Raw genomic sequence first — 26,439 nt, forward strand, 5'->3', positions numbered from 1 at the left:
CAAACCAGCTGGTTTCCTTAATAACCTCTTGTAAGGGATTTTGTCAAAAGCTTTTTGAAAGTCCAGATAAATTATGTCAACTGATGCTTCTTTAGCTAATATTTCACTCCAAATGCAATGCTGTAAAAACTGCCAGATATCCAACAAATCTGGATTATGTATTTCTCTCTCCCTTAGTCAGGAAGAGACCAGGATGTTTTTAAGACTGGGATTTCCTGTAGGTATCCAAATAGTTTTCTCGTGTAGAGCACATAAGTTTTAAGATTTCCTAAGCTAGCACATGTGCTATAACTCTCTCCTAAGAATGCTTCCTACACTTTCCCTAAGAGAGTGAATGCCCCAATCATTTTTTCAGGCTCTGCATATGTTTACAAAGGTTAGGTTATTCCAAAAAAATAGCAAAAAACAGCAAATGTTCCAATATTCTTCTGGTTTTTTTTGTACAGATATTTGTTATTTAGCTGCTTTTAAATGGTATGTTGAAGGAGTAAGTAGAAAAGCAAAAGTGTAATGCTAGCGTACAGTTTGGAAAAGTTATTAAACCTCATGTTTTTGAGTTTGACAATCTCTAACTATAAAGGATTTTGAGGGGGGCAGACTATCCTAGGTCTGCCTTATGCAAGATTGCTTGCACCTTCCTCTGAAGCACCTGGTGCTGCCCACTATCAAAGACAGGATATTGGACTAGATGGCCCTTCAGCAGTTGCTATGTTTCCCGTGTGCATATAAAATGATCTTAGCAGCAACATATAGCAAAGTGTGATGGGCCACTAATGATGGAGCCAATCCTGCAACCACAGGGGCCTTGTCTAGGCTAGGAAAACAGACTGTGTTTGAAAATATGTTAGCTACCAAACTCTGAACATAACTTTGCACCTAGTGTGGACACTGAAAAATGTTAATCTTAAGTTCCTCGATAGGGTCTTGTCTAGAATAATTTGAATAATTTCACTGATAGAAGTAGTTTAACTGAAGTAAATGGGGAAAAAGGCACAAATACATTATAAACCATTTTGTACAGGTTCATTTTCAAAATATTTGTAAATACTTTACACTGGCTTAGCAACTACTACCATAAATTATAATTGTGGAAAGTCACAGAAAGTAAACCAATGAAACATATGGCAGACTGTAGACATGATGCCTGGAAATGAACATAGCCAGGGAAGCTAGCACTTCAGCCACCATACATTGTTTTAATAATTGGCTTCATTGCTCATATAAACTGTAAGCAAATGAGTAAAATGTCCAAATGGGATCAGTTGGCCAGGGATTCCCATAAAAGTGTTCCCCTTTAGCCTTTGATAAAACATACATTTGATAAAACACACATGAGCGTACTTGCAGAGAGGACAATGAGGGACTGATGAATCTATTCACTTTTTTCCTGTTTAAACAAAAACAATTTGACCACAGCCAACTGTATTTTTATAAGTGTTTTCCTTTGTTCTTGCAAAAGATGCCAAATTAAAATTGTATATAAAATAAAATGTTTATGCTGTACACTACGTTAAACTTGTGTAATTTGAAATACAGAGATGTGTGTAGCTTTGCAGGGGAGTTTAGAGGTATTCTTCCCTGGTAATTTTTGCAACCAGTTACAATTTGGTACATTCCAAAGACAAAAAGTCTACTCCTCAGGAATATTTTTATGAAATCCACGGATGTCAACTCTGTAAAGGGACTTGACAATTGTTCAGAATGGGTCAGCTTTATCAAAAGTAGAGACAGCATCCCAATCCTCTTTTCTGTTTGGTGGTCGAATGTTAATAAGGGTGCACAGAAAGCCCTTCCCAGCACATCACTGACACTGCGTCTGCACTACCTTGCAGTCGACCCATGAAAAGCGAATTAAATGCTACGCCTCTCACAGAACTGGATTACAGAAGTCGACATTAGAGGCGACTTAGGTAGTGTAGACACATACATTAACAGGTCGACTTAAGGTGGCTTCCTTCTACCTAACATTTTAGTGTAGACCAGGCCTGACTTGGTCTAACCAATTCTTCTCCTTCAAAAAACTGCAGTTTTCTTGTGGAAGTCTTTGTTAAGCTGTTTCAGGAGGTTTCTTTTCTTTTAGTGCCTGTATGGCTCCAGAAGCAACACTGTCAGCGACTGCTTCAAATGTAATAGTAGTAAAACACTTTCACTTGGAAATATCAAATGATGCAAAACCATTATTTATACATCTGTTCTCTTTTATATGGCGAGTTCACTGATTGCAATCAAGTGGCATCAACCAACCCTCCACTAGAGGGCCACATACAACGTAAACTGTTTGTTCAACGTTAGATCGTTGTTAACGTTACCAAGGTCAAGCACAATAATGCGTAAACCTATTCCTGATAGATTTATGAGTCCATTCTGCACTGTTTAGGATCCATCTGGTGACACACTGAATTAAAATGTTCACTCAGCAACTGTTGGCTTGCTGGGTAGTAAAAGAGTACATGGCACACATACTTATTTGAACGCCAACCCTCCCCCCCCCCAAAAAAAATCCTGAACGATGCCACGATTTGAAGATCAAATATCCACTTTACCTCTAGGTGAAAAAGGCCAGTATAAACATTACCAATATTAGCCACCATGTATATAGGGGAGGAGGGGGGGGGGATTTAAATGGTCTCCCAGTGTCTGCCTAAATCTGACCGTGGTTACTGGGGATGTGTATAAATATGTATATGTATATGCATGGGAACACACATCCCCACGTAATATGTGTGAATCCATACTACAGAAACACACACACACACACACACACGGTCCCTATTACCTACGCAGGACGCATTTATACAATAGCTCCAAGGCTGGCGTTTGCATCCCGGGTGCGGCAGATGCCACGCTCTGGGAGACAGCAGCTCCCCGCCTAGGGCCAGCAAGCGGCGCGCGGCGCGAAGGGGAGAGCCGCCTGCCGCAGCCGCCGGGCCCCGCGCGAGCCGTGCCCGCTGGAGGGGCGCGGGCTCCGCCGCAGGTCTGCGTGCCGAGAAGGGGCCTGGCGTCTTTTCTTCTCCGCCGGCTGTCAGTGATGTCATGCGGAGGCAGCCGCCGCGGCGGGGGGAGGAGGCGCTGCAGGTTCATGTGTGTGTAATGAAAAGGCAGTGGACAAGCTGCCAACACGCACGAGAGCGAGCGAGCGAGCGAAACTGGACCCACTGGATTTGGCAAAGCGAGTCGTCATCTGCAGCAGCTCCATGGCGAGGGAGGAGGGAGCGGCGGCCCCGGCCTCTGCTGCTCCAATGTGAAACCCCCCAAGCCCAGGGTGGGGGATCCTAGCGGGGGGGCCCGCAGGCCAAATACAGCCTCCTCCGGCGCGCGATTGCTTCCCCCCCGCCCCCCGCTCGCTGGGATTTACCCTCCGCGCGGCGGCGGCAGCAGCCATGAACTCGGCGGAGCAGACCGTTACATGGCTGATCACCCTGGGCGTGCTGGAGTCGCCCAAAAAGACCATCTCGGACCCCGAGGGGTTTTTGCAGTCGTCTCTGAAAGACGGGGTGGTGCTGTGCCGGCTGCTGGACCGCCTGCTCCCGGGCACCATAGATAAAGTAAGTGCATGTTCCTCTGCCCCTGAATCCCACCCCCACCCAGCCTTGGCGGGTGTTTGGACCCGAGAACACACCCACCCACACCCGCCCCATGCACAGTCCCACAGGAGCTCGGCTCCCGCAGCTCGGAATGCACCGTGTGCTGAATAATGCATCCACCCTGCCGGGTGTCCGAGGCAGCCCGGCTCCCCCGGCAGCTGAGCCGCTGCCTGCACAAGCCGAAGGTGCGGACCCGGCCTCCGACGCTACCGCCGCCCGCTCCGTGGGGAGGAAGGGGGCGCCCGGCTGGGGTGGGGTGGGGTGGGGGCAAAGCTTAAGCGCCGCAGCCGAGAGCGCGCGGTGCTTCCTGCACGCGGCCACATGGGCTGATGAAGCCGAGAAGACACGTCCCCGCCCTGGTTCCCCTCTCCCCGGCCGGGGAGCGAACCGAGCCGGGACTAGCTGTACGCGCTTTCCTTTGTTGCAGTGTCCCCCCCTCACCCCACCCTTGAGAGCACGGGCAGCGCCAGAGGGAACGGGCGGCCTTTCCCCCTGCATGCGGCCGCCTCCCCCAGCCAGCCGCACGGCAACCTCCTCCCGCCAGGAGCGCTGCGAAGGCGCCATTGCCCGGGGCTGGGGCAGAGGCGGGGCCGCAGGCAGGCACAGAGTTTCCAGGAAGCCTGGACTCTCGTAGGTCACTTTTAAAGGGACAGGAGCCTGGGCTAGTCCAGCGCTGTGGAATCACACCCACACCCACACCCCCGTGTGCGGGAGAAGAGGCGATTCTGCCCCGTGGGTAGGAATGAGGTTATTTGTATGTGGCTGTTATGTGGTCGCCTCAGAACTGGTTTATTAAAATGGCCAGATAAAAACAATTTCCCAATCAGGCAGCCTCCTGCAGGAACCACGTGACATCAGGTTATTTCGGAAAATAATAAAGCAGAGTGTATTCAATATACGCCGTGGTCATCATTATTGGTTCTGGAGTACCATCAGTGTGCGAGGTGCTGTGAAGAGTGTCCTTGTCCTGCATAATTTACGGTTAGAAGCCCTGATTTCATTTCTGTGGGTGCACCTGAATGGAGCCCCAGTGGTTCTGTGCAGGCACAGGGATCCGCCCGACGGCAGGATTGGGGCCTAAGTAGAGGTGAATATAAGCAGGGAGAGTGGATGAGACAACAAGCAGTGTGTTCAAATGGTGAGCTGGGTACATAGGTTTTTGGGTTTTTTGTGTTTCACAATTTTTGTGAGATTATTTTATAGGGGAGAAAATGCCTCTTCATATTAAAATCCTAGCTGTATGTGAAGGAGAAATGTATACAGAATCCGATGTGTCCGTTTCAGTCTTCCTTCAGGACATTCCAAAACCAGTCCATATAACGTCTGGAATACTAAAAATGTTTCAAACAGCACAGGATGCAATGTGACCCAGTCTCAGTAAACAGTAGAGGAATGGTTTTAAATACTAGAAATAGTTTTCATGAGGACTGTTTGTTTTTGTATTGTTTGGGCCTTTTATTGTTTACCTATCACTCAGAAGATCGTACTTTTTTCAGAGTGACATGAAAATGGCATTACAGTTTTGGTTTGTGTTGTGTGGAAAATACAAACATACGGTGTGAAATCCTGTAACTTTCATGCACCATGTACACGTATATACAATAATTTCTCTAGTATTCCAAATAGAGAGGATTTATGCCAGGCCCAAAAGAGGCTACAGTATTTGGAATGTTCAAATTGAAACACTGGGGCTTTATTTACCAATTTGTATTCAGAATATTAGAGGAATTAGTGTTTATATGGACATGGTATTATATATATTATTTTTTCTACAGAGCACATATGCAAACTGTGATATACATATCAGCACTTATGTTAAAGCTTTGCTTTTATACCATACAAGATAATGAGGAAAAGAATGATGAAGAGTGTTTGGTGGGCCAATGGGAAACCCCTGTATTTTAAAATACAGTATGATAAATGAGGCGGAATGGTCTAGTAGTCAAGGCACTGGACTAAAATAGAAGAGATCTGAGGTCAAGTCTTGTCTCTGCTACAGATTACTATTATTCTTTATTTGCATTGCCATTGCAGTGGTGCCCAGGAGCCCCAATCAGGGATTAGGTCCCATTGTGCTAGGCACTGTACACATAACCAAAAAATGTTTGATCTCTGATTCAAAGCATATGCAATCTAACGATGAGACGTGGCAACAAGGGGAAGGGCAACAGAGGGCTGAAGCACAAAATATCAATGAGATGCACATGAGCACTGTGATAAGGAATGGTCACAGCACATCAGCGAGCTAATTGCTCTGTGCCTCAGTTGCCCATCTGTAAAATGTAGGGGATAATACTTCCTTTCTCCCACCCCGTATCTTGTCTGTGTAGGATCCAATGCTGCAGAGATTCACCCCTGGTTTAATTTTCCACACTGTGCGTAATCCCAGAGTAAGTCTTTGCTGGGTCAAAGCTTTAGATTCTTTGAGGCACGGACTATCTCTTACTATATGTATATACAGAGCCTCGCACAATGGGACCCTGAACTTAACTGGGGCCATTAGATGCTACTGTAATATAAATAATAATAATTAAGAAAGCGGAATGGAAGAGAAAAATATCTTCAGAGAGTGCATGAATTCTACACTGGTGCCACAGAATTGGGGATTGAACTGTTCACGCAAATGACAGACTATCTGCCATTTTTATACCAGGTGCCAGAGTAACTTGAACCAACAACGTCACACAACTGTTCAGACAGGACGAAACTCACTCCCCCATGGAGGGCCCATTCAAGGCTCTCCATCACACTTAAGCTCTGCAGTAGGGCTGTGCAGTAAGGCACAGTACTTGGTCAACTGCATAGAGGGCCATTCACATTCCCTGTGTGCTGCGCAGGGAGCTCTGAAATAGCGGTGACTAGGTCTCCGCTAAGGGGGGGACTCAGGAAGAGCCTATTGGACCCACACGTTGATAGATCTAGTGGCTTGGAGCCACTGTGTAGGGCAGTGGTTTTCAAGCTGTGGTCTGCAAACCACGGCGGGGTCCAGAGACTATGTCTAAGATCTCCACCGGGGTCTGCACCTCCATTCAAAATTTTTTAGGGGTCCTCAAATGAAAAAAGGTTGAAAACAACTGGTTTAGGGGGTTGTATAGCAGTTTCAATTCATTGGCTATAATAGCTGCCATATAGGAGCTGTGGTTTTCTCATTTTGGGGGTGGGTGTGGATTGTTTCCCCCTAATCCTCAGTTACTTTCCTGAATAAATCCCATTAATTTATTCATTATGGGGGAAGGGATGATTTTCACTCATACTGTACTTGCATATCCAAAAAACTACACTCAAAACACTTTACTAATGCTCCATGTCAACGTTTTAAAGATTCTGTTTAAATTCCGAACACATATCACACATTGCCAGCAATAGGAGTTGTGGTGCACAAGAAATGTAGGATTGGCTCCATTTTCTCTAATTCACATTCTTTTTTTTTTTACTAGAACCATCTGCAAGAGAACAGAATAATTGTTTTTAAGAGTTGATGTTCTTCTCCTGTTATCATTCTGTTTGCAACATTATTACTACTACTAACAGTAATTAATATAGTACCAGACACATACAGAGTTCTTTTCAGATCTGGCCCTTGGTAATTTACTCCTTGGCACCCAAAAGCCTACTGATTTAAATGGGCATTTGGGGGGCCCAAGAAATGTAGGACTGGGCCCATAAACTAAGGGCATGTCTACACTACAGAGTTTTGTCGACAGAAGTCAGCTTCCATCGACAAAACAGTGGAGGTGTACACACTACAATGCTCCTTCCACTGACAAAACCCTCCTGCTTTGCTGACAAAAATAAAACCACCTTGATGAGAGGCATAAAGCTTTTGGTGGCAAAGTTATATCGACAGAGGCTCAGTGTAAACACTGAGCTTGGTTATGTTGCTGTAAATGGCCTCCTTGAGGTGTTCCATATTGACTGCTCTGGTCAGCAGTTAGAACTCCGCTGCCCTGCACCCAGGTACACAGGCATTAAAGTCCAGGGAATTTTTGAAATTCCACTTCCTGTTTGTTTGGCATGGACAGCTCACATCTCATCTTCCCAGCTGGCCATGGCGACTCCCTGCAGCAAACGCTCTCCCATTTGGCGCACACCTGAGTTGTTAGATCTGCTGGCGCTGTGGGGAGAGGAGGCTGTGCAGTCCCAGCTCCACTCTAGCTGTAGGAACTTTGATACCTACAGTCAGATTTCTTGTGGCATGTTGGATAAGAGCTACAAATGGGACACACATCAATGTCGTGCAAAGATAAAGGAGCTGAGGCAGGCGTACCAGTAGGCAAGGGAGTCAAACCGTCACTCCGGTGCTGGGCCAAAGATTTGCCGCTTCTATAAGGAATGGGATGCCATCCTCGGTGGTGACCCCATTTTCACCACCAAGAGCCCTGTGGATACTTTGTGGGGCTGGAGACAGTGGACTCAACTCCGATGAGGAAGTGGTGGACAAGGAGGTCGAGTTGGAAGACGACATGGAGCACCCGGAAGGGTCATCCAGTGGCGTGGCGAGTCAGGAACTCTTTTCCACTCCGGAGGGGTCTAGCCAGTCCCAGCAGTTTGTCTCTGGCATGCATGATGCAGGAGAGGGGAGCTCTGGTAAGTGATCTTTTTGAGTTGTTGCTGCTCGGTTATATGAAATAGAGTTGTCCTTTGCTTTGTTATATGCTAGAAATGGGTCAAGGGATATAAACGTACAAGACTAGCTGTGTTGGTCTGTGCTTCATGTTCCCCTGTGTAGCTTAGCAGTGTGGTGGAACAGCGTGTTAATGCACACCGAGATTTCATGGGAATCCTCCAGAGAGATCTCTAGGAAACTTCCCTGGAGGTACTCGCTAATCCTCTGCTGAAGGTTCCTTGGCAGAGCTGCTTTGTTCCTTCCCCAATTGTAGGAAACTTTCCCTTGCCAATCGGCAATCACTTGTGCGGTAACCAAAGTGGCACACAGGCGAGCAGCATAGGGATCTGGTCTGAAGCCACACTCATACAAGAGATGCACCCTTGCATCCTTCCTTACCCTCAGGAGTGAAATACCGTCTTCAGTTACCCCTGCCTGTGAAAATGGCAGCAGAATTTACAATATTGTCCCTAGTCACCTGTAGTGATCTCCTTAAAAAAAACACCAAGACCCTTTGCCCCATCTTAAGCGCCTCCCCCTCCCCCCGCCCTGGGCTGAACTCACCATATTTAAGGTGTTCACCAAGGTGTATGCTTGCCAAGAGACAGTGAGAAACTGATTCGTATTTTTTAAAAGGTTCATTTTACTATAATGAGTCAATGTGGTGTGTGCACTAAAATTCATGCTTCTGTTTCTTGTGCTTCTGCAGATGTGGACTTCAGTGGAACCCACTACACACCAGCGGAGCACCTCTGCCAGATAAGGAAGCAATCAAGGAGGTGCAAGGAGGACATGTTTTGAGAGGTGCTCCAATCTTCAGAGGCCGAAAAACAAGAACACAGGGAGTGGAGAGAGACTTTAAAAGAAAATTATAAAATAGATGAGCAGGACAGAAAGGAGAGCCAGGAGTGAATTTTAATGGACCAGGCGCAGATGATAAAAGTGATGGAGGAGCAAACAGAGATGTCGAAGTTCCTAATCACACTGCAGGCAGAATTAGTGTGCTCGACCCCCCTGCAGATGATACAGAACTGCTTGCCATGCCCTCCCCAAACTCCTCCCACACATTCCTTGCAACTTCCCAGCCCATCTTGGTCCCTCCACCTCTTTGAACAGCTTCCAAAATGATTGCTGGACTTACACACAGCTATGAGAGCCTACACTGCCCTTCATCGTTATCTCCCTTCCTACCAAGCTTTTTTTGTGTGTTGTTTATTGGTATTTAATAAAAACAAACTTGCTGAACGATAACCAATCTTTATTTGTCTCCAAAACACAGTGATTGCTGCTGGAATGAATACACAGTGGCAATTTGACAATTTGCTGAGTAAAAATTTTCATGCAAGGCGGCAAGTTAACAAAGCATGGCAGAGTGCGGTATAGAATGACTCATTACTGGAGCTGATTGTCAAAATGGTGCCTCAAAGCCTCCCTGTTTCAAATAGACCCCTCTTGTGCCCCTCTAATAGCTCTGATATCTGGCAGCTCAAAATTAGCCACCAGGTGATCCGCTTCCACGCTCTACCCCGGGGGAAATTTCTCAGCCTTAGCTTCACAAGTATTATGGAACACACAGCAGGCTGCTATGACCATGGGAATATTTTCCTCGTTTAGGTCTAACCTGCCATAAAGGCAGCGCCAGTGTGCTTTTAATCTGCCAAAGACACATTCTATGGTCATTCTGCACCTGCTCAGCCTATTATTGAAGCACTTCTAGTTGCTGCTGTCTAGGCTTCCCGTGTAAGGCTTCATGAGCCATTGGAGTAAGGGGTAGGCTGGGTCTCCCAGGATCATCATGGACATTTCAATATCGTCCATTGGAATCTTCTGGTCTGGAAAGAAAGTCCCTGCTTCCAGCTTTCTGTACAGGCCAGTGTTCCTGAAGATGCATGCATCGTGCACCTTCCCTGACCACTCCACGTTAATGTCAGTAAAACGCTCACGGTGATGAACAAGCGCCTGCAACACTATGGAGAAGTACCCATTCCTGTTGATGTATTCCGTCGCAAGGTGGTCCAGTGTCAAAATTAGAAAACGTGTGCCATCTGTTTCCCCTTCGCAGTTAGGGAAACCCATTTCTGCAAAGCCATCCACCATTTCATGCAAATTGCCAAGAGCCACAGTTCTTCGTAGCAGGATATGATTAGTGGCCCTGAACACTTGCCTTAATGCAGCCCCAATGGTGGACTTCCCAGCTCTAAACTGATGCGTGACCGACCAGTAGCACTTTTGGAGTCGCCAGCTTCCACACAGCGGTCGCCACACACTTCTTCACCAAGAAAGCAGCTCTCATTTTGATGTTCTTGCGCCGCAGTGCCAGTGTGAGCACCACACACAGTTCCAAGAAGGTGGCTTTCTGCATCTGAAAGTTCTGCAGCCATTGTGCATCACCCCAGACCTGCACAATGATGCGATCCCACCACTCAGTGCTTGTTTCCCAAGCCCAAAAGCGATGGTCCACTATGTGCAGCTTCTCCGTGAATGCCAAAAGTACTCTGGTGGTGTTTCTTTCAATGGCACACAGCAGGTTAGACGGATTCAGTCCTCATGACCAGCCATGATGTGTTCATAACAGTGACCACAATAGCAGAGAGCAGTGCAGGATCTATCCTTTCAGACAGAGAAGGTGGGCGCACAGTAAACAGGGGCTGTTGAAAAATGCTGTGAAACACAGTCGGAAGCCCAGGGAATCATGGGATGGAAAAAAACTGCATCATGGGACATTGAGCCCTCACCCATGATGCACTGAAATCCATTCTGCCTTCCCACAACTCCAGGCTGCAGAAGGTGGTGAGTAGCACAGTGGGATAAATACCCACAGGGCACTGCTCTCTCTGTCGATGCTAGAGCACCAATTGTGGGCGTGCTCCACCGACAGAAGAAGCATTGTGTGAACATACACAAACGATTGAATTATGTTTTTTGATCGTCTGCTTAACTTGCAAAAAGAAAAGGAGTACTTGTGGCACCTTAGAGACTAACCAATTTATTTGAGCATGAGCTTTCGTGAGCTACAGCTCACTTCATCAGATGCATACCGTGGAAACTGCAGCAGACTTTATATACACACAGAGAATATGAAACTTGCATTAACAAAACTCTATAGTGTAGAAAAGGCCTAAGACTCTTTCACTTTCCCAAAGAGTTAGGATTGTGACTCACTAGGCATAAACAATATGAACAGACTACTAAGAAACACAGACCTCATTTTCATGCAAATACCCCTTGTAATTAAAAACAGATGGGACGTATGGAAAATAAATGACAGATCAGCCGGAGAGGATCTAAATAGAATGTTTGTTAATCAGCTGCTTTTTAGAAAATGCTTTTAGAAAATAGTATGTGTTTAGAAGACATCTGCCTGGGGAGAGGGATTGAAGAGGAAATTACATAGAACCATATTAATACTTTTTTAATGCCCTGCTTTTAAGGCCTTTGGGCACCATAATAAAAATTAGTGAAAACAGAAGTATAATAAACAAAGGCAGTGTGCCCATTAAAAGGCAAAAAGCTCAAAAAACAGGTTTGTCTTAAGTAGAGAAACAAGTCAATGGATTTTGATAGTAGGTGGCCTGACCTTTTTGTTTACAGTAAATATACCACATCATAGAGAGAATAACAAGTAGAGTTTCCTTTCAGAAAGTTATGGTTAAATTATTTTCACATTAAAACTATATTCTGTTTTCAACACAAGAAGATTCTAAACTTACCAGATTTCAAGAAGTGTACATTGAAAAAATTAGGAAAGCATTGTTACTATTGATGGTGTCTCTTATTTTTAAGCTTTCATGTCAGATCACGGTCCTCCCTGCATTTCAGAACAAAACGTGTCAATGCTAAACAGAAAAGTTTGTGCTGGTTCTGCTGAAAGCTTTGACTTGAATATGGGAAATGAACGAAAGAAAAAACAGTTCTTAAAAGAAAATTGTTACAAGCTTTTTGGAGCACATATGTTTATATTGGGGAGTTATTCTCTTTGAAAGAATAGGGATATTTTCACATGCATCACCATCAATGTTAGCAATTGTTTGACTGAAAAGCCATGGCTTCAAATTACAGCATTTCAACCATGTATTTTAAATTAGAATTATACTGATAGTAGGAGGGAGGGAACTGTTCATAAAAGTTGCAGTGGAGATACCTTTCATTATGTGGACCGTTTTCCAAATAAGTTGCTCCGTCTCAGACCAGTTGACCCACTTTTGATACTGTATATAAGGATTAAAACTAAAGTGGGAACGTTCCTTGTCATACTCCACTGAGTTTTCTTGTACTTTCACTTGTAGTCTGTTGTGCCTATTTATAAAGAGCATTATTCCAAAGAGACTCTTATTCAGCTAACTGTCATGCTGAGGAAAAGACACAGGGATTCCTCATTGTGACCTGACACCTTTATTGTGCTCCTCCACAACTAACAGAATCATCCAAAGCACAGGACTTGGTATTGATGGGGGACTTCAACTACCCAGACATCTGTTGGGAAAATAATACAGAAGGGCACAACGTATCCAACAAGTTCTTGGAATGCATTGGAGACAACTTTTTATTAGAAAAGGTAGAGAGGCTCTAGATTTGATTCTGACACATAGGGAGGAATTGGTTGAGAATTTGAAGGTGGAAGGCAGCTTGCGTGAAAATGATCTTGAAATGATAAGAGTTCATGATTCTAAGGAATGGAAGGAGGGGAAACAGTAGAATAAATGACTTCAAGAAGGAAGGCTTTAGCAAATTCAGAGAATTGGTCATTGAGAGCCCATGGGAAGCAAGTCTAAGGGAAAAAAGAGTTCAGAAAAGTTGACAGTTTTTTAAAGAAACATTAAGGGTACAAGAGCAAACTATCCCAAAGCGTAGGAAAGATAGGAAATATGTTAAGAGACCACCCTGGCTTAACAAGGAGTTCTTCAACAAACTGAAACTCAAAAAGTCATACAAAAAAGTGGAAACTAGGTCAAATTACGAAGGATGAATATAAAAAAAACACAACACCACAAGCATGTAGAGACAAAATTAGAAAGGCCAACGTACAAAACATGATTAAACTAGCTAGGGACATAAAGGGTAACAAGAAATATTTTACAAATACATTAGAAGCAAGAGGAAGACCAAGACAGAGTAGGGCCATTATTCAATGAGGAGGGAAAAACGATAATAGAGAACACAGCAATGGCCGAAGTGTTAAATTCCTTTTTTGTTTCAGTTTTCATCAAAAAGGTTGGCAGTGACAGGAAAACTAACATAGTGAACATCAATGTAAATGGGGTAGGATATGAGGCAAAAATAGGGAAAGAACAAGTTAAGAATTGCTTAGACAAATTAGATGTCTTCAAGTTGCCAGGGCTTGAAGAAATATACTCTAGAATAGTTAAGGAATTGGCTGAAAAGGAGATCTCTGAGCCATTAGTTATTATATCTGAGAACTCATGGAGGACAGGAGAGATCACAAAGGACTGGAAAAGGGCAAATATAGCACCCTACCTATAAAAAAGGGAATAAGGACAACCCAGGGAATTATAGACCAGTCTAACTTTGGTATCTGGAAAGATAAAAGAGCAAATAAACAATCAAATTCGTAATCATCTAGAAGATAATAAGTTGATAAGTAATAGTCAACATGGATTTGTCAAGAACAAATCTTGTCAAACCAACCTAATATCCTTCGTTGACAGGGTAAAGAAGATGGTGAGAAGCAGTGGATGTGATATATCATGACTTCAGTAAGGCTTTTGATACTGTCTCACATAAGCCAACTAGAGAAATGTAGCCTAGATGAGCCTACTATAAGGTAGATGCACAACTGATTTGAAAATTGTACTCAGAGAGTAGTTATCAATGATTCACAGTCACACTTGAAGGGTACATTGAGTGGAATCCTGCAGGGATATGTCCTTTGCCCGGTTCTACTCAGTATTTTCATAAATGATTTGGATAATGGCATAGAGAATACACTTATAAAGTTTGTGGACATTACCAAGCTGGGAGAGGGTGCAAGCATTTGAAGGACAGGATTAGAATTCAAAATTATCTTGACAAGTTGGAGAAATGGTCTGAAATAAATAGGATGAAATTCAATAAGGACAAACACAAAGTACTTTACTTGGGAAGGAAAGTCAATTGCACAAATACAAAATAGGAAATGACTGCTTAGGAAGGAGTGCTGCAGAAAAAGATCTGGGCGGTATAGTGGATAACAAATTAAATATGAGGCAACGACATAGTACTGTTGCAAAAAAAGTGAACATCATTCTGGGATGTATTAGTGTTGTAAGCAAGACATGGGAGGTAATACTTCCATTCTACTCAGCACTGATAAGGCCTCACCTGGAGTACTGTGTCCAGTTTTGGGCACCACACTTTGAGAAAGACGTGGATAAACTGGAGAAAGTCCAGAGAAGAGCAACAAAAATGATTAAAGGTCTAGAAAACATGACCTATGAGGAAAGGTTGAAAAAATTGGGTTTGTTTAGCTTGGAGAAGAGACGACTGAGAGGGGACATGAAAACAGTCTTCGAGTACATAAAAGTTTGTTATAATAAGAAGATGATAAATTGTTCTCTATATCTACTGAGGACAGGACAAGAAATAACTGTCTTAAATTGCAGCAAGGGAGACTTAGGTTACACATTACGAAAAACTTCCTAACGGCAAAGGTAATTGATCACTGGTACAAATTACCTAGGGAGGTCGTGGAATTTCTGTCATTGGCAGATTTTAAGAACAGGTGAGACAAACATCTGTCAGGGATAGTCTAGGTAATATTTAGTCCTGTGTCAATGAAGGGTACTGGACTAGATGACCTGTCGAGGTCCCCTCTAGTCCTACATTTCTATGATTCTATGTAATGAGGTTTCACAAGTGGGGTGGCTCTTTGAAGTCCTTTGAATAGGAGGCATGCTGGGGAGAGAAGGGGTATGGCTATGACAGAATACAGGAGGTGCAAAGATAACTTGAAGCCACCTTTGCCACTTTCCCTTTCTGTTTCTGCATCAACCATATCTTGGGAAGAGCGGAGTCAGATTTAGGAAGAATAGATAGCCACTTTTTTGCTGGTTGAGACTCAAGGGAAATTTATACTCATAAGAATTTATTTTCTACATGGGAAAGCTTGGACACCAAAGTAAAATTAATCTGGTTATTTAAAGGGATAATATCAGGATTGAGGGGCCCAATACATTTGAGTCCTCCTAATCCCTTTAGGAGTGAGGTCTCTGGCCTAAATAAATGTCTCGAGTTTTAATTTTCGAACAAAAATAATTTAATTTGCTAATGACCCATAGAAAACAAACGTAGCACTGGGTGTCCATTTAATTGGAGCACAAGCATTTATGCACAATCACTTCCCATAAAGGGAACCCAAGCATTCATGCACAGCCGCTTTCCCTTAACTGTTCTCCTTGCAGGCAGCTACTGTGATTGGCAAAATGAGAATGATGTTTGAAACCGGTAACGATCATTTGTCTCTGATTTCACACTGAATTCTTGGGGCCACATTTTTCTGTCAGTTACGCAAGTCTGAGGACAGAGTCTAGTGTTTTGAGCTTTGGGAGGAAGAAAGAGAAGGTGGTTAGGAATCAGAAGAGAATGGCATTTGGAGGTGTACTGAGCTAGAAAGCAATGACATTTTTGGTGGGGAAGCCTGGTACCGTTGTGTACAGTATGAGTTTATAGTGCTACCTGAGAGCAGATTGTGGGGGGCACAGAAAATGTAGCCGATTGGTCCCTGTGACATTGATCAGGGCATCAGAGTATCACCACCTGAGGTCTGTACCATGCAGATTAGCACCAAGAGGATATTCTGTCCTCCTCCCCCCCCACCCGCTGAAATCCACAGAGAAACACTTTGCAGGCCCTTAGCACAGTAGTTGAGAGACATAGCAGGGTTGGACCTAGGGAACAGGAGACATGTTTGCGTATTTCTGCACCTATGGTCTCTCTCCTGGCAATAGTCCTTACTAGCCTCCCAAGGAGGTTATTTGTGCCTCTGCACTAGGATTCCCTGTGCAGATTAGCTCTGCTTTTGCTGTACTTTGTGCACTTGTTACCACTTTCCCTGCATTGGCCATAATGTGGCCCACATAATTTACAGAAAGTATTTTATTGCCTGTGTTTTACAGCTGCTCCAAAGGCTAACAAAAATGACAGCTTGATGTTAAGGACTCATTCATAGCACATTTAGAGCCTTTTTGTCCCCTTCATCCCTGTGGCTAGAGGGGATGAGAATCTAGCAGACACAGATAGAGGGGGTGGTACATTGCCATTTCCACAGTGGCTCCTCTCCATGGTTCCCAGGCTTAGGTGACTGTGGTGTCAGCCAAGGAAGTAGTGAATGTGTACCAGAGAAGAAGGGAGCTTCTAGCTGGCTTTGGTGGCTCTTCTTTGAAAAATGGGTCTTTTCAAAAAGGGTGGGTGTGGTTCCTGGGTAACATCAGGGCTGCTGAGGCTTGGGGAGTCATGGAGAACCCCCCCTCCCCAAATCCTGAAAATACTGAGTGGGGAAAATACTTTTGTGACAAATACTGCAAGACACAAGTGCTGACTTCGTAGGTGCTTCAGCCCTGGAACACCACGGAAAAAAAATAGTGGGTGCTTTGCACCCAACAGGCAACCAACACCCCCTCTCCACCCCCAGGACCTCCCGTCCACCGGCGGCCCTGCTGATCAACTCCTCCCCCTCCCACCCAGCACCTTCCCCCGGCTGCGATCAGCTGGTCCACGGTGGGCAGGAGGCGCTGAGGGGGAGGAGCAGGGACAGGGCGCGCTCTGGGGAAGGGGCGGAACTGGGTGGGAGCGGAGTGGGGGTAGGAAGAGGCAGGGCAGAGGCGGGGCCTTGGGGGAAGGCGTGTGGGGAGGGCTGGGGTTGAGCCGCCCAGGGAAAGGAGGAAGCTGGTGCCTGTGCTGCGAGAGAAATTATTTTATTGGTATTGTTCTCATTCGTATTGCTTCCCTGGACCCTGGCTGCCACAGTGCTTTCCAGACAAGCCTGGTTCAGCCGTCTCCTCTCCCTACCAGGAGGACAGAGGGGATCCTCTCTCCTTAGCTCCTGGGTTCTCAGTTGCCCCAGTGTTACCCAGCTCAGATTCAGAACACCCTCCATCTGTGAGAGGAAAAGAGGGAGCTTTGAGCCAGTGTCAGCTTTCTGGCTGCCTAAGGAAGCCTACAGTCCTGGCTTCTTGACTCACTGGCGGGCAGACCACGGTGTGCAGACGTCAGATGTTCAAAAATCAAGCCTCAGAAACTCACGAGAATGACTTAAACATTAAGATTTTCGAAAATAGTACAATTTGGGTTCTTTTTATTTACTTTCCGGCTTTTGAGCCTGTAGAGGTCACATTTTTCAAGCTTTTCTCCAAAAAAAATGACTTTTAAAAAAAAAATGAAAGTTGAGATTCTCATGCAGCCCCTTGGTTCTGGAGCAGGGGCTTTAAGAAGAACACCAAATATCATGAGGCTTGTGGTAAAATCATGAGAGTGGGCAATAGGACAGAAATGTACTCCAGCTGGCACCCTAGGGAGCTCTGCTCCCTGGCTCCTGGTCAGATTTGGCAGTCCTGGGCTCACTAACAAGATCCATGGAACCGTGAATAGTTCCCTCCATACCTCTTCGGAGAAGTACAGCGGCAGTTCCAGTGCCCAATGCTGTTCAGAGCAACCTGTATGATGTGCTGGATCTGTCCTGCTCTGCATAGACTGATGGCTGCAAAGGTTGGAAAGAAACCTCCTTTTCCTTCGGGCTACCCTTTTAAGGCCAGTAGAGTGGGAGCATAGGTTAATAATCCAAATGGCTCCTCCTTTCCCGGGAACCTGGAGACAGAGAGGCAACTTCGGGCAGACTGGGGCATGGAGAAGGAAAACCAAACGTGCGGTGCCTGGCTGCTGCAGAATGGAGAATTCTGCATCCAAAATGTTGAATTTTGCCGCTTCTTTCAAAATTTGAAATTTTGCAGCAAATGTCACTGATCCAGAATCACAGAGCACACCCGTTATGCTAATATTATCTCTGACCCCAAAGCCAGAGATATTCCCTAACATGTTTATATAACATATTTCCATTACAATAAAGAGTCCTTACTTTCAAGTGCCTGAGGGGAGGAAATAGGAATTCATTTGAATGGAAGTTAGGTCCCAAAGTAACAATGAGGCAGTAAATACAAACTACAAGGTGTTATAATAATGATGAGGGGAATTGGCAGGGCCCTTATATTTAGGTTGTGTCACACTTTCCATTATAAAGGAGTTTTGTTACCTTTCCTTTGAGAAGCTCTCACATCTTCAGTGTTTGCAGTAGGCCTTTGGTGTTCAGTAGGGCAGGGTCGATAAAAATCAATGATTTTTTTTTTAAATAAAAAAAATCTGATTTTTTAAAATGTAAATCGGATTTTTTTGATAAAATGCTTTTTGAGGAATAAACCTATCTAAAGATAGTTTTAATTAAGATACATTATAGCTCAAAGATATCTCATCATGGAATAGGGATTATAAGTTCTAATTCTATAGTATGAGACAATATATTCACGTAATGTTTAAGAAAAGCTTTGTAAATAAATTCCAATAGTTCATGGATTAGGGATCCAATCTTATGGGGTTCCAGAGGCGTCTGTGTAGATTATTTAGGTTAATCTTTCTATCTACTGTGACAAAGTTCCTGCTCTACCTTGGTGGGTCTTGCACTTATTGGTGGATTTGCTCGCCTTGGAGCTTCACGGCAGCTCTCAGCTTGGCCGTTTTTCTGAACCCACTGTCCAGGTCGACTCCTCCTGTGTCTGACCAGGAGTTGGGAGGATTTGGGGGGAACCCGGGCCCGCCCTCTACTCCAGGTTCCAGCCCAGGGCCCTGTGGAATGCAGCTGTCTAGAGTGTCTCCTGGAACAGCTGCGTGACAGCTACAACTCCCTGGGCTACTTCCCCATGGCCTCCTCCCAACATCTTCTTTATCCTCACCATAGGACCTTCCTCCTGGTGTCCGATAATGCTTGTACACCTCAGTCCTCCAATAGTCCGCGTTCTCACCCTCAGCTCCTAGCGCCTCCTGCTCCCAGCTCCTCACACGCACACCACAAACTGAAGTGAGCTCCTTTTAAAAACCCAGGTGCCCTGATTAGCCTGCCTTAATTGTCTCCAGAAGGTTCCTAATTGTTCTGGAACCTTCCCTGTTACCTTACCCAGGGAAAAGGGACCTACTTAGCGTGGGGCTAATATATCTGCCTTCTGTTACTCTTCTATAGCCATCTGGCCCGACCCTGTCACACTACTCAGTGCTCAGTCTAGAAGATACGATCAGAGATGCTTAGTTCTGCAGTTCTCAAACTGTGGATTTGTGTCTCCAAAAGTAATATGCTTGTTAATGGCAAAAATGTTTTTAAATAAATAAATAATATATAGAGGTGAGAGACAACAAACCTCAACTCTACTGTCCCTCTGCAAATTTATGTACAGAGTCAATCCCTTACCTCTCTCTAAAAGTGCAAAGTTTCAAAAAGTTCAATTAATAGAAGATTGTTGGGGGTGGAATAGATCTGGACAAGGAGAAGAAGTCTGGAGATAAATGTGAGAAGTGAGGGACATATGCTTGTTTTCTTAAAATATTATATATTTGCTGTTGAAGAAAAAAATCCAGAGTCCTTAATGTTATTGTTTTAGTTAAATAAAACAATGTAAATGTCTGTCTGGTGATGTTCTCCTCCTAATACAGCATGGCAAGAAAATCCTCCAAATATTAATGATTAACCTGTTGAATTGGAGATTGTTCACCTTCCAATGACTTCATAAATATCTCCTTCAATTATCTTTGATATATGAAATAAGTAATCATTCATTTTCTGATATAGCTGTAAAACTAATCTGAAAAGTTTTCAAAATAAATCACTGTTTAAAAATGTATAGTGTGTATCTTCTAAAAATGAAACCTACATCTGTCTCTGAGTTGTGAAGAATATGTATTAAGGTTATAACAACCAACATGAATGCACTTTTATGTAGAAAACCATGATTAAATCGAGTCTTCATGACTAGTGATTTAAACCATGATTTAAATCAATTTGATTTAAATCAAATCCACTCTGCAGCAGGGGGAATCTCCCCAGGCTACGGAAGTGCCTTTTCTTTGTCCTGTGAATTCCATTCAGATTTGTATGAGATATAAAATATTAACAGTTGCCATTTTCCTTCTCTCCTTCTGTTCCTCAGAAAAATGTTGTCAGCCTGCCTAAATCATTGAACCTTCTGAGGCTGGGCTCATGCCACCACCAAAGCAGCAGCAGCAGCACACACAGTAGAGGGAACACCAGGGTGTTGTTGGGGGGGGAGAGGCGCCGGCAGGGAAGATAGCTGGGCTCGGCTCTCCTGCTCAATAAACCCCAACACCTTAGTCATGGCTCCACTGCCCCATTTATCACCCACTCCATGGAAGCACCACAAGGGGTAGGAGCTCCCTCAACTTCTGGTCTGGGAGAGACAGGCTGGGTTCCCTTCAACCACCCCTGGAGCAGCAACCCATCAACTTCGCTCCTCACCTGCCAGCTCTGGAAAAATAAACCTTTATCAGCTGGCTTCTAATGTTAGTCCTTAGAGCTCAAGTCGTAGCAGTCTGTGCTGTAATGCTGAAGGATGTTAGGATGACAAAGCCCTGGCTGGGATGATTTAACTGGGAATTGGTCCTGCTTCGAGCAGGGGGTTGGACTAGATGACCTTCTGGGGTCCCTTCCAACCCTGATATTCTATGATTCTATGATTCAGACCCTGCTGATGATTCAGGGTGGGGGTTTCTGACAGCTGTGCAAAATAAAAAATCCATACATCTAGAAAATTACAATGTAAAAGTTATTTCGGTTGCAAAGTCAAACATTTGAAAGTTAGGAAATGCAACGATAAAAGTTGCCGGGGCAACCTTAATTTGACTCCCTTGTGTGTAGGCATTAAGATACAGTCATGAATTATACAATCACATACTAATTTTTTCACAGGACCCCTGCCTCAGTACACAGGATGGAATCACAATGGGGCAGAATTAAAGTTGCATGGGCAACTGTAAATGTTATATTTACTAACTTTCAAGAGCTTGACTTTGCAACTTAAATAACAGTCTTTTAATGTACCTTTGTGTATAATATGAACATATATGGAAACAAATGAAAACAAATATGTTATTAGCTAAAGCTGTCATGGCATCTTTAGCTCATTCTGTTGTTTAAGGGCTTGAACCAAAGTCCACTAAAGTCAATGGGACACTTTCCATTGACTTCAGTGGGATTTGGATCAGGCTGTGAAACAGGTATTGAAACACAGTATTTTACTTATTGCACAGTATATAGAGTTTTTTCTGAACATTGATTAATGTTAGCATGGGTGCAAATTAACAAGGTGAGTTCAAGATGCTGTGTCAGTGTTAAAGTATAATTTTCATGCATCAGATTAAAGATTAAATTAAAAACTGGTCCAATTTCTGTGCAAGCCCCATGGAATCAATCTTTTAAGGCTGGCACAGAATCGCTCTGGAGTGTTTAGTGAAATGGTAGTGTCTATCTCTAATTTACTAATGTTATTATAACTTAGCTTTTCGCTATCTACACTGGCTGTGCTTGAGCCTAAATTTTCAGAGTTTTCCCGTACAGAGAAACGCAAGTATGCAGCACACAGTTATTGCTGCATGTCTGATACACACAGTATCTCTGCAAACTCTGTGTACACGCATGTTCTTATATACTTTCCAGGTCACTAAAAATCAGTACTAAAGAACTACAGCACCACAGATGCAATATAGTTTTATCCATAAGATGTGGTAAGACACTTCATTTGAAAAGAGAACTAATTGTTAAGTACATTATTTGTAAAAATTAATGAATTAGGCTGGGATTTTTCAAAGGAGCCTAAAGGATTTGGTGCCCAATTCCTGTGAAAAGTCAGTGGAAGTTGGGTGCCTAGCCATCTTGTATCCCACTGAAAACCCCAACCTACATTTTAAAAAAAATAATTACACATATAAGGGCTGATTCAAAGCCCATTGAAGTCAATGGCAAGAGGATGGACAGCCCTTGTAGTTTTTGGACCAGACCTTCAGGTGCTGTATGTTGCTGATTTACAACAGCCAAGGCTCTGGCACTTTAACTGTAGCTGCAGATGCTATTATTATTACTATACTGCAAGACTCTAATTCTTTTCTGAAATCTTCCAGGAAGCAGGTGCTGCTTCCTCCTCCCTGGTGGTGGAGGGTGTCTCTACAGCTCAGCTCCGTGGAGTGCTCCCTACATGACCCTGTGCAGCAGTCACTGGTGGACTGGGAAAGCCTGGGGGTGCCATGCTGGAGTATCTACCACTGTGTAGATTCATAAGCATTGATCCCTGCAGAGCGCAGGCAGGAGGCTAATACAGCTACCATAGTTACCGTAGAGCTGAGGCTCCCAAATTTTTTTTGCTGTGCTCCCCTTCTCCAGGGGAGTCACATAACAGGCCCTGGCCACAAACTTCCTCCCATCCGGGGAAGAAAGTGGCTTACTAAGGGCAGCAGGCAGCTCATGCCCGGGGTGGCAGGCTCCATTCCCAGAAGAGTGAATGAACATGCATCAGTCTGCACTGCTTTGGATTGTTATCGAGCAGAATCCGTCATCAGCATGGAAGCATGTCCTTTGGAATGGTGGCCAAATCATGAAGGGGCATATGAATGTTTGGCATATCTGACAAGTAAATACCTAGCAATGCCAGCTACAAAAGTCCCACATGAATTCCTGTTCTCACTTTCTGGTGACATTGTAAATAGGAAGTGGGCAGCATTATCTCCTGTAAATGTAAACAAACTTGTTTGTCTTAGCGATTGGCTGACAAAAAGTAGGACTGAGTGGACTTGTAGGCTCTAAAGTTTTACAGTGTTTTGTTTTTGAGAGCAGTTATGTAACAAAAAAAATCTACATTTATAAGTTGCACTTTCATGGTAAAGAGATTGCATTACGGTACTTGTATGAGGTGAATTGAAAAATACTATTTCTTTTGTTTATAATTTTTAGTGCGAATATAAGTAATAAAAATAATAATATAAAGTAAGCACTGTACACTTTGTATTTTGTGTTGTAATTGAAATCAATATATTTGAAAATGTAGAAAAACATCTAAAAATATTTAATAAATTTCAATTGGCATTCTGTTTAACAGTGTGATTAAAACTGTGATTAATCACGTTTAATTTTTTTTTAGTTAATTGTGTGAGTTAACTGTGATTAACAGACAGCCCTATAAATAAGCAGTTTGCTCATAAGATAAATAAATAAAATAAGTAGATGACTTGGGTTATTCATAGGTATAGCAGAAAAGTAAGAAGTGGGCTTTCAGGAAGATATTCATTACAAATTTCTAATGTTCATTCACTAAAATGAGAGTGCTTTCTTTCCATTTTATAAATATAATAGTTTTCTACACCTCTGCCACAGCTCCCCTTACTGTTCCACCTTCCAAATTAAATAATTATAATGTATTCAGTTTCTTCATGCGTGGAATCTCTACCGTGCATACTTTGGATATTGTCTATCTCTTTTGTGTCCTTTTAGATGATTGATTTTTGTCTGAAGAGTATAGATGTAGATTCACTAAACTGAATGTAATATTCAGTTTAAGGTGAAGATGTACTGTTTATATATATCATGTAGTCTTCTATTGCTTATCACATTACTTTCCATCTTTTTCATACTAAACTTTTGTTCACTTCTTGATCAGCGCCGTGCATCCAGCAAAAATCCTCATTGAACTATCCATAATAATTTCTGAGTGATTAATACTTAATCAGAACCCATTGTATGGTTTAAATTGTTCATGCTGCACCTGCTACAAGTTTTACCTTGCACTTATCTCTTTGAATTCCTTTGTGTCACCCCAATTCCTACTTTTTGTTAGATCCTTCTGGCATTCCTGTAGTTTCTAATTATTACTATTCTTTGTTATTTGTAGTACTGTAATACTTACAAGCCCCAGTCAGGGAACAGGGGCCCCATTTGGTAGGTGTTCTACAAACACGTAGTGAAAAGATAGTCCCTTGGTTATAACAGATGGGAATAATCCAATAGGCAAAAGTGGGGAGAGAGCGGGGATGCGATAACAGAATTACAAACATGTTTTTTTCTCAGACTAGGTGTACACAGTATTGATTCTTTATTAAGCTAAATAATTTTGGGACATGAACCTATTTTGCTGCCTCTGTTAAGTCTCCTATCTTCTAGATAATTAGCGAATATATCTGAACAACATCTTTCTTAATGATTGGTAAGGCAGCCCATTGTTGACCTCCTTTCATGCTGAGAATTGGCTATTTATTTCAGCTGTTTCCTATCCATGTTTTAAATAATACATGGACAAGACTGCTTCTGAGTGTGAGAGGTAAAGTTTCCAAGTTTCCTATAGCTTCTTGGAAGGGATGTTACCTAATGCATTTTGAAATTATATGCACAGTTCTCTGAATTTATTCCTTGTGTCACACTGTTTCTAATCCATTTGTCGAAGAAGATTGCAAGGATCTTCACACAGTTTTAAGAATTTCCTGAGTAATAACTGGGTGTCGTTGTTTCTGTTTTTAGGCTCTTTACTCTTGTCTGTTAAACTCTATTAGGAGAGAAAGACCTGGATATATTAGATTCTCTGATCATTTGCTCAGATGCTTTTATTTCTTGGCAGATGCAAAGGTAGTTCTGTCCATGCAGCTGAGAAAATTGAATCTATGTTTGTGCCATTGATTTGACAAACAGTAAAGCAGGGCTTTGAAATGTACTCCCTTTTTTGAGAGAGAAGGAACTGCCTTTTTAAAGATTTGCCAGGGTTTATTAACTACCTTTCTTCTTTTGAGGGAAGCACAGTTGTCAGCTAGAAAGGTGCATGTTTTTGACAGGGATGAGACTTCTGGGCAAGTCTAAAACATTCTGAAAATGCCATATGACCCACGTTTAAACTTCTGGAGGTGGAACGGAATCCTTTGCCATTTTTGCAAAGCCTTGATTGGCAGTTGTCTCCATCCTATCTTATTTGATGGCATCCTTTTTGAGCTCTTTGTTTGTCCTGTTACCAGATACTGCAGCCACCTATGAGATAATGTCTATGACTTCTGGGCCAGCTACACAGGTTTGGTTCTTTAAAACTCCCGAATTCTGTGTTTAGCTAGTTGAGGGCCTAGGAATAAGGATTATTGCTTGTTAAAGAGATAAACCTGGTTGAGTCACAAGACAAGAATCACTTGGTGGACAAGGAATTTGTTTCTGATGAGAGAAACTTGGATTTATAGTGACTTGTTACTTGTCATTCTTATTTTTGCACTGTGCATAGTTTTGGGGGTTCCTCATTATGAAAAGAGATCTTGATAAAATGGAGACAATCTAGAGGAGGATGAAAGAAATGATAAAGGTAGGGTGACCATATTTCCCAAAGGGAAAATGGAATAATGTGTGGGGTTAGGCCAAGCCTCCCCTCCCACTGCACAGGGTTATCCCTAGCCACTTGTCCAAGCCTCCCTTCCCCCATGCAGAGCCGGCCTCAGCTGCTTGCCAGAGCCCCATGCAGGGCTGGCCCAAGCCACTTGCCAACAGCAAACTGGACAAATACCCACTTTTGCCAAAAAAAAAAAAAAAAAAAGAGTCAGGATGGCCAGGACCAGGTTTAAAAAAGGGACTGTCCCAGCCAAAATGGAAGATATGGTTACCCTCGATAAAGGGATTAGAAGTTACAAACTATGAAGAGAGATTAAGGGAATTTAATATGTATACGTTTTAGAGAAAAGACACAGGGGGAATATGATCAATCTATAAATACCTGAAAGATAACATGGAGAAGAAAATATTTAAGATTACACAATACAGAGCATAGACACAGGAGAGAAAAGGAAAAGGTAGATTTTAGGAAACATAGTCTAACCATTGGGTGATGGAATAATTTGCTGAGGGAGTTTGAGGCACTGTCATTAGAGTTGTCCAAAAGTAAATTAGGCAAAACAATTAGGAGATATTGTCAAGGTTCCTCCCCCACTCTGAACTCTAGGGTACAGATGTGGGACCTGCATGAAAAACCTCCTAAGCTTATCTTTACCAGCTTAGGTCAAAACTTCCCCAAGGTACAAAATATTCCACCCTTTGTCCTTGGATTGGCCGCTACCACCACCAAACTAATACTGGTTACTGGGGAAGAGCTGTTTGGACGTGTCTTTCCCCCCAAAATACTTCCCAAAACCTTGCACCCCACTTCCTGGACAAGGTTTGGTAAAAAGCCTTACCAATTTGCCTAGGTGACTACAGAC

At 43.3% G+C, this 26,439-nt stretch overlaps 1 protein-coding gene and 1 long non-coding RNA gene across 5 annotated transcripts in view; both read left to right on the forward strand.

Moving 5' to 3' along the window:
• The first annotated feature begins 2,911 nt into the window (after positions 1–2,911).
• The window catches only part of ARHGEF7 (Rho guanine nucleotide exchange factor 7), a 193,372-nt gene continuing 169,844 nt past the window's right edge, over positions 2,912–26,439 (forward strand). The window contains exon 1 of one of the 4 annotated variants that reach the window (XM_048855274.2): positions 2,912–3,545. In XM_048855274.2, the coding sequence (XP_048711231.1) occupies positions 3,381–3,545 (165 nt within the window). In that variant the 5' untranslated portion in view covers positions 2,912–3,380. The remainder of the gene's footprint in view (positions 3,546–26,439) is intronic. The other 3 variants (XM_048855282.2, XM_048855289.2, XM_048855300.2) reach the window with 3 other exon arrangements.
• LOC142069860 (uncharacterized) lies at positions 6,726–9,441 on the forward strand. The gene is made up of 2 exons (XR_012665828.1): positions 6,726–8,171; positions 8,900–9,441. It is a non-coding gene; the product is annotated as an uncharacterized LOC142069860 (long non-coding RNA).

The sequence above is a fragment of the Caretta caretta genome, chromosome 1, assembly GCF_965140235.1.
Source record: "Caretta caretta isolate rCarCar2 chromosome 1, rCarCar1.hap1, whole genome shotgun sequence".
NCBI lineage: Eukaryota > Metazoa > Chordata > Testudines > Cheloniidae > Caretta > Caretta caretta.